At 38.0% G+C, this 6,974-nt stretch overlaps 1 protein-coding gene across 1 annotated transcript; it reads left to right on the top strand.

Annotated features, from left to right (window-relative positions):
• The first annotated feature begins 4,617 nt into the window (after positions 1 to 4,617).
• LOC103421130 (heat stress transcription factor B-4-like) lies at positions 4,618 to 6,367 on the top strand. Its single transcript, XM_008359164.3, has 2 exons — positions 4,618 to 5,081; positions 5,189 to 6,367. The coding sequence occupies exons 1-2, from the start codon at positions 4,833 to 4,835 to the stop codon at positions 6,083 to 6,085; spliced, it is 1,146 nt and encodes a 381-aa protein (XP_008357386.3). The 5' UTR covers positions 4,618 to 4,832; the 3' UTR covers positions 6,086 to 6,367.
• Positions 6,368 to 6,974: the final 607 nt, after the last annotated feature.

The raw sequence follows: 6,974 nt of genomic DNA, 5'->3' as shown, positions 1-6,974 counted from the left end.
ATTATTCTTAGTCTGTGTCAAGTCAATCTAACTTAGTTCTTGAAGTTAATCTAATCCGAAATAGTTTTGTGCAACAAACGCAACCTTATAAATTTGTCTTTTGAAAAAGAATACACACACACAATATTTCCTTCATTTTGAAGATTGATAAAAGAGTAGTGGTACTTATTTATACATGTAATCAACAATACTATCGACATACTCTTTAATAAAAGTGAGAAATACAATAGTAGCTAGAGTTCGATTTTATTTTAGAGTCTCAAAAATGTATAAGAGCAACTCCACCCATGTAGCCTTTCCCCCTGGCAATCCACTATTGAATCCACCCTTTTGAACAGTAACTGCCTTAAATGAATAGTAACTGCCATTAATGAACAGTAATTGTTATTTGCATCTCCACCCTTGGAGCCCTCCCCCCAGGCAATAAGCAATTAAAATAATAGTTTTTTTTGTTTGTTTAAATAATAAAAAATTACAAAAGCTCTCTCTCTCTCTCTGACACAAAAAAAATAAAAAATTGCAAAGCCCTCGGGCCACAGGCCCGTCGACTCCCCACCCCACCTTCGCTCGGGCTCCCACCGTCGCTCGGCCTCCACACGGCTGGACCTCTCTTCACTGGCCCTCAGGCCCTTTGTCCTCGCCTGTCGCCCGAGCAACCAGCCTCCGCTGGAGTTGCTCTAAGCAACCCTATTCACTAGGGTTTTCCCCTTTAACTTGAAATCTAAGTAATTAATTATAAGGTGACCACTGACCAATAATCTTTTGTTGTATGAATTTCAAATGAGGGAAGCGCCGAGAAAATGTAAAAGTGATAAATTATAATTGTGGGGAACTGAACTGGGACAGTTTGATGGGTTAACTTTGTTTTTCCAATAGTTATAATCATTGGGCATGATCAAAATAATCAGGTGAGTATCTCTGTGAAATAATTAGCCATCATTTTCCTATTGTTTTCACTTTGCACCTGGAAGGCCTGATTGTGTCCCTACAATCCCTACCCCTCTCTACTCCTTGCAGTCAGTCTTTCACTTATCATCACAAAATAAAATCCATTCCTTACTTTTATATAATAGGATTCCTTAGTGCCCACTTATTACAAATGACTTTCATGCAATCTATCTTAACTCAATCTACCTTCTTCAAATATGGTCACATTACATTGTGACACGTCTAAGTACTAAGCAAAAATAAAAATAAAATAAAATGGGAACATGCATAAATTTGTTAGTTTTATACAAAACAAGGGAAGATATATATACACACACACACATTTAGAAACTAGTACAGGGGTCATAACTACACCTATGAAATCAAAGATAAAATCATTTCAAGCACAATAGGAATAATGTGATTCTAGAAGTAAGTTCCGTTGGCCGAAAGTAATAATAGTAATAGCGTCAATTAAGAAGTTTGCTTCATGAATAGATGCCTCTAAAATTGAGCTAAAGAAACTAAGTGACGAATATCTTCAATAATCAATTTAAATCTCCCATGGGAAAGAACATTAATTTTTTTTTGAGAAACATTAATTAAGAATAGTATCGATAGCAAGTTTTTGGTCTTCCTCCACACATTCAACATTTCATTGCTAATTTTTAGTTTATGATTTCCACCTTTTATTTGTATTTGTAAGGTGAAAAGTGAATCACTTTGGGTTGTGGAAGATGTCATTATTATCGAATCTCAATGGGATAAAGAAAAAAAAAAGATGAAACATATATATATACATGCCTCTTCATACTCTCTTTTCAGAGTCCGCGAGATAGATATAGAGTAAAAAGAAAAAGAATATTTCTTGGGCCATTACAAAAGAGAGAGAAAGATAAGAGGAAAAAGCTGTAATATTATTTTTGTTTTTTGGAGTTTATTCATGGAAACTTTTAGGGCCAATAATTCAATCACCTGGACACGTCAACAAGGAAGCCAAGCCAGCCGATGGTGGATATCAAAAGCAGCTGGCTGGTAGGGCGAGAGAGAGAGAGGAGGGAGAGGTGTTGTAAGTTAGTGAGCAAAAGGTGGAGAGATTTTTCAGTGTGATTCATACACGGAGTGGTATAACACGTATCATTATATAAATGATGAGATGTGTATGCTAAAAAGTTAATAACTTCAAAAATAAAATTTTCTATCATTTTTATTAAAACATGTAGTGTATCATTACAAAAAAAAAATATTTCTTCAAAAGGTTGTAGTGGTCAGAGAGAGCATGTCTGGCTCTAGCCCTATATTTTGAGGTTTGGAATATTAGGGTATGGCAAGAAAAATAAAAGAAGTAGAAGAAGAAGAAAGGTAGAGAGAGAGATAGAGAGAGAAGCAAATGGAAGAGAAGGTTAAGCATATAGAAATAGAAGAAGGGAAGAGGAAGAAAATGTCGTCACGAAGAAACAGGCTTTAAATCCCATCACGTAGTTCGATGTATCCTTTACCTTATATACATCTGCTAGAGAGAGAAAGGGTAAGAGTAAGAGAGAGATAGAGAGTAGAAAATGATGGGGAATAGAAATTGGAGACTGTTTGGTTTGGTGCCTCTTATTAAACAACAAAAGGAAACTTACAAATTTAAAAAGAGTACACTCGTTTGACGTGAACTTTCCTTTCCTTTCTTCTATCTTTTATTTAACATTTGCATTGCCCTATAACCAATAATATAATGTTCCTTGACCAACATACCTTCTAGGCTTCAACTGCTGGTTCTGGTGGTGTGTTTCGGAATTTTAAAGGCCAATTTTTTGAAGCTTTTTGTTCTAATATGGAGATTCTTAGCTCTGTTGCGGAGGTAATAGTAATAATTAAAATTATTAAATGAGCTTTAATTTGGGGTTGGAATTTTATTTGGTTGAAAGTTGGTTCTGTTTTGGTTCTTGACTTCTTGTGCTAAGCGGAGTGGAGGAATTGCTTGCATAGAATTTTCCAAATGCATTTTATGCGTTCTCACATATGTCGAAAAGGTAATCAAGTTGTTGGTGCCCTTGCAAATCATGATTCCTCTTCTACTGACTTTGTTTGGTGAGATTATCCTCCTCATTTTATTTTGCATATTATCATCGTGATTATGTAGGGCTTTCACACTACCACTTTCAATAGGTTTTCTTTTGTTGGCATTGTTTTATCTTGTATTGGTTGGTGAAGGTTTTGTTTGTTCTGCCTACTATCATGGTCATGCTAGGTTTTATGTTTCTCTTGATAGATTGCATTTTTCTTTTTCTTTTTTATTATTAAATCTACCTCACTATTACTTTTCTAAACAACAATGTTGAAGTGAGATTAACTTTGTAGTTTGCAAAAAGAAAAGCTTCTCCTCCAAGATTCTCTTCAAATAACCATGCATTCATTGTTCCTTGCAAAAAAAAAATTCTCCAATAAATTATTGGTTAGGGCCCAACATATACCTCATTGATCATGCGATTTACGAGTATTAACACATATTCCCGTTTCATTATAATGCATTAATTGTATTTGTTTCTCATGAGGGAATCAATTCTTCTTGCTAGGGTTTTTGTACTTAAAAAAAAAAGCTAGGTACTCAACATATTGCGAGTTTAACAATTCTTAGGTTACAATATTAGAAAAGAAATTTTTCAACCAAAGGCAAATATTGTGTAAAATTTGTGGGAGTGAGTAGGAAATGGAGATATTGAGTCGTGTCAATATATCAATTGTATTGTGTTAATCTATCGATTTTATGTTATATTAAAGCAGAAGTTCTTAATGCCAGACAAATTTGAGAAAATAGTTTCAAGATGTAAACAAGCGGTATATGAACTGCATTGTGTCATCAATTAGCTCACATCCCACCAAGTTTATCCTGCATTAGAGAAAACCCTACATTAAAGATCTCACTTGTATTACACAATGCAAGTACCATGTCAAAATTAATGTGGTTTTTTCTTTTGGGTAGGAAAAAATTGCTGAGAAGTATTTGGATTGGATATATATCTGTGCATACATGCAAATAATGCTATTTGTCTTAGGGTTGCATTAAATGAAATGGTACTACCACTAACAACAAAGCAGATTTGCAGATTGCAGAAGCAGCAGAATGGGCAGCAGAAGCAGAATCATCAGAACTACCATAGGAGGCACTACACAAGCTGAGGCCTAGCAAAAGAAAAAACAACCATTGACATGTATGGAAATACCTCTAAAACTTATGGCTTACTAATTAATATAGTAACCAATGAGACCAAGGGAAGGCGGAGAGGGAGAGGGGCAGTATAGTCAATTCACAAAGACAAGGGATACAGTGGTACTCCTGCACCATCCTCCTCCTCCTTGTGCGTGATTTTTAAGTGGGTGTGCGCGGGATCGATTGTCAGTACGAAGCCAGTGTATGAGAGAGAAAGAAAGAGTTAGAAAGAGAGAGAGAGAGAGGAGAGAGAAGGAAGAGGGTCACGGGTTTGTCTTGAAAGGCCCTTATTTCACAGTCCTAGACAGACAGACACATATTCTCTCTCACTACATAACCGAGGAGGGAAGCAAAAATTTTATAATATCACATATATCATTTCTAAATTATTATTATATTAATTATAAAATCCTAAAAGCAAAAGAAACAGAAAAAACAAAAACAAAAAGCAAAATAAACACAGTAGTAGTACTACTACTACTAGTACCACCACAAACCATCCCTTTTCTCTCCAACATTTTTATCCCCCCAAGCTTCTCACACACACACTCACAACAAAAACATTCATTCTCTCTCTCTCTCTCTCTCTCTCTCTCTCTCTCTCTCTCTCTCTCTCTCTCTCCCTCCCTCCCTCCGTCCTCTCTCTCTTCATTTCCTCATCAGATCTTCTCCTCTTTCTCTCCCTAAGGTTTTGAAAGCTTTTTCAATGGCGTTGATGATAGACAACTGCGAGAGCATACTACTCTCCCTGGATTCCCACAAGTCCGTCCCGGCGCCGTTCCTGACCAAAACCTACCAACTCGTCGACGACCCCGCCACCGACCACATCGTCTCGTGGGGCGACGACGACACCACCTTCGTCGTCTGGCGCCCTCCCGAGTTTGCCCGCGACCTCCTCCCCAACTACTTCAAGCACAACAACTTCTCCAGCTTCGTCCGCCAGCTAAACACCTACGTAATCCTCTCATCTCAAAAAATTCCTTCACATATCTATATTTATCTGCTGTTTTTTTGTGGTTTTTATTTAGTTTGCGCTGACACCTTTGTTTTTGGTTTTTTTAGGGTTTTAGGAAGATTGTACCGGACAGATGGGAGTTTGCCAACGAGTTCTTCAAAAAAGGAGAGAAGCATTTGCTTTGCGAGATCCACCGGAGAAAGACAGCTCAGCCACATCAGGTGGGTCTCAACCACCACCACCACCACCACTCCCCCCTCGGCATGAACGGCCACCACCATCCTAGCTTCTTCTCCTTCCCTAGTCGCGGCAGCATCTCGCCCTCCGACTCGGACGAGCAGCCCAACTGGTGCGAGTCGGACTCCCCTCCTCTCTTATCCCCAACCGGAGGTATTAACACAAACATTAACACTAACAACAATACCTTCATGAATATTAATCATAATAATACCACGGTGGCGGGTTTGGCGGAGGACAACGAGAGGCTGCGGAGGAGCAACAACATGCTAATGTCTGAGTTGACACACATGAGAAAACTCTACAACGACATCATCTACTTTGTCCAGAACCACGTCAAGCCGGTGGCTCCGAGCAACTCCTACCCTTCTTCCATGCTTCTCTGCAACCCACAGCCTCCTAAACCTAATGGTCCTAATGGTAATTTGAACCAACTTCAAGGGTACTATCCGGCTGCTCCTCCACCTAATGCCAAACAAAACCCTCATCACATCATGAACTCTTCCAGTCCGATGAGCAACACCACGTCGAAGAGCTCCGTGACGATTCTCGAAGATCACCACCAACAGCCGCCGAGCAGTAACAATGGGTGCAAGAACACTAAGCTTTTTGGGGTGCCGCTGCTTCACTCGAAGAAACGATTGCACCCGGAGGAATACGGCTCAAATAATCACCATGGGAACAACATGATGGAGGCCAGCAAGGCTCGTTTGATTTTGGAGAAGGATGATTTGGGTCTCCAGCTTATGCCTCCATCCACATGTTAATTAGTTCTAGCTCTTATTAATCACCAAATCCCACATTAGAAACTTTTGAAAGGTTTTATTTTAATTTTGTTTTAGTTTTATCGTTTGATTGTATTTTGGGTCTGATGAGATGAGATGAGTTTTTAGGATGATCTATACTCCTGATGGAGTGATGATCAAAAGTGTCCTGTGTTTGCGTGCGTATGGGTGTCTGTGATCGCGTACTACTACTACTACTACTCTGATCTCTCTGTATATATATAACTTTAGTGAAAATCTCTTAAATTTTGAGTTAAATTCAAATTTAAATGGCCATGATTTTTTTTGTTTTTGGTTTGGCTCTATATATACACACACATATATATATATATAAATATATATATATATCAGTGGTGCAATTTCTTGCTGATCTCGATTATCGGGTCTGTTTTTTCCTCTTTCTTCTTCTTCTCTTAAGTTTCTGATTGTAATCCCTGAAAGTTTCAGTTACATTAATGCCTCGGTGTGTGTTTGAGAGAGAGAGAAAGAGAGAGAGAGAGAGAGAGAGAGAGAGCGAGCTGAGAATTTACAGTCTGGGTTCTTTGAAAATTTACTCAGTCGACCCATTAATGGATCACACGTACAAGTGTGAGCGTACGTGACAACGGAAATACTGTTTCTACTATGCTCTGCTATATCCTATACTTCTGGATATCCTGAATTTCGGGTTTTTGAGCATTTACTACTTGATCATTAGTACTTAAGAGTCCAGGGGTATAATTAGAAATTTCGGAAAATAGTTGGCTTAAAAAAAATAAAAAATAAAAATGTAGAAGAAAAAATTTAGATGTAAAAATAATGGTTAAAATTGAAAAAGCAGCTGACACACAGCTGCAGCCTGCATGACAATTTGTAGTTAAAAAACAAACGA

Source organism: Malus domestica, chromosome 08 (assembly GCF_042453785.1).
Source record: "Malus domestica chromosome 08, GDT2T_hap1".
In the NCBI taxonomy this organism is placed as follows: Eukaryota; Viridiplantae; Streptophyta; class Magnoliopsida; order Rosales; family Rosaceae; genus Malus; species Malus domestica.
Note: the sequence above shows the minus strand (reverse complement) of the source record. Positions and strands in the feature narration are given on the sequence as shown.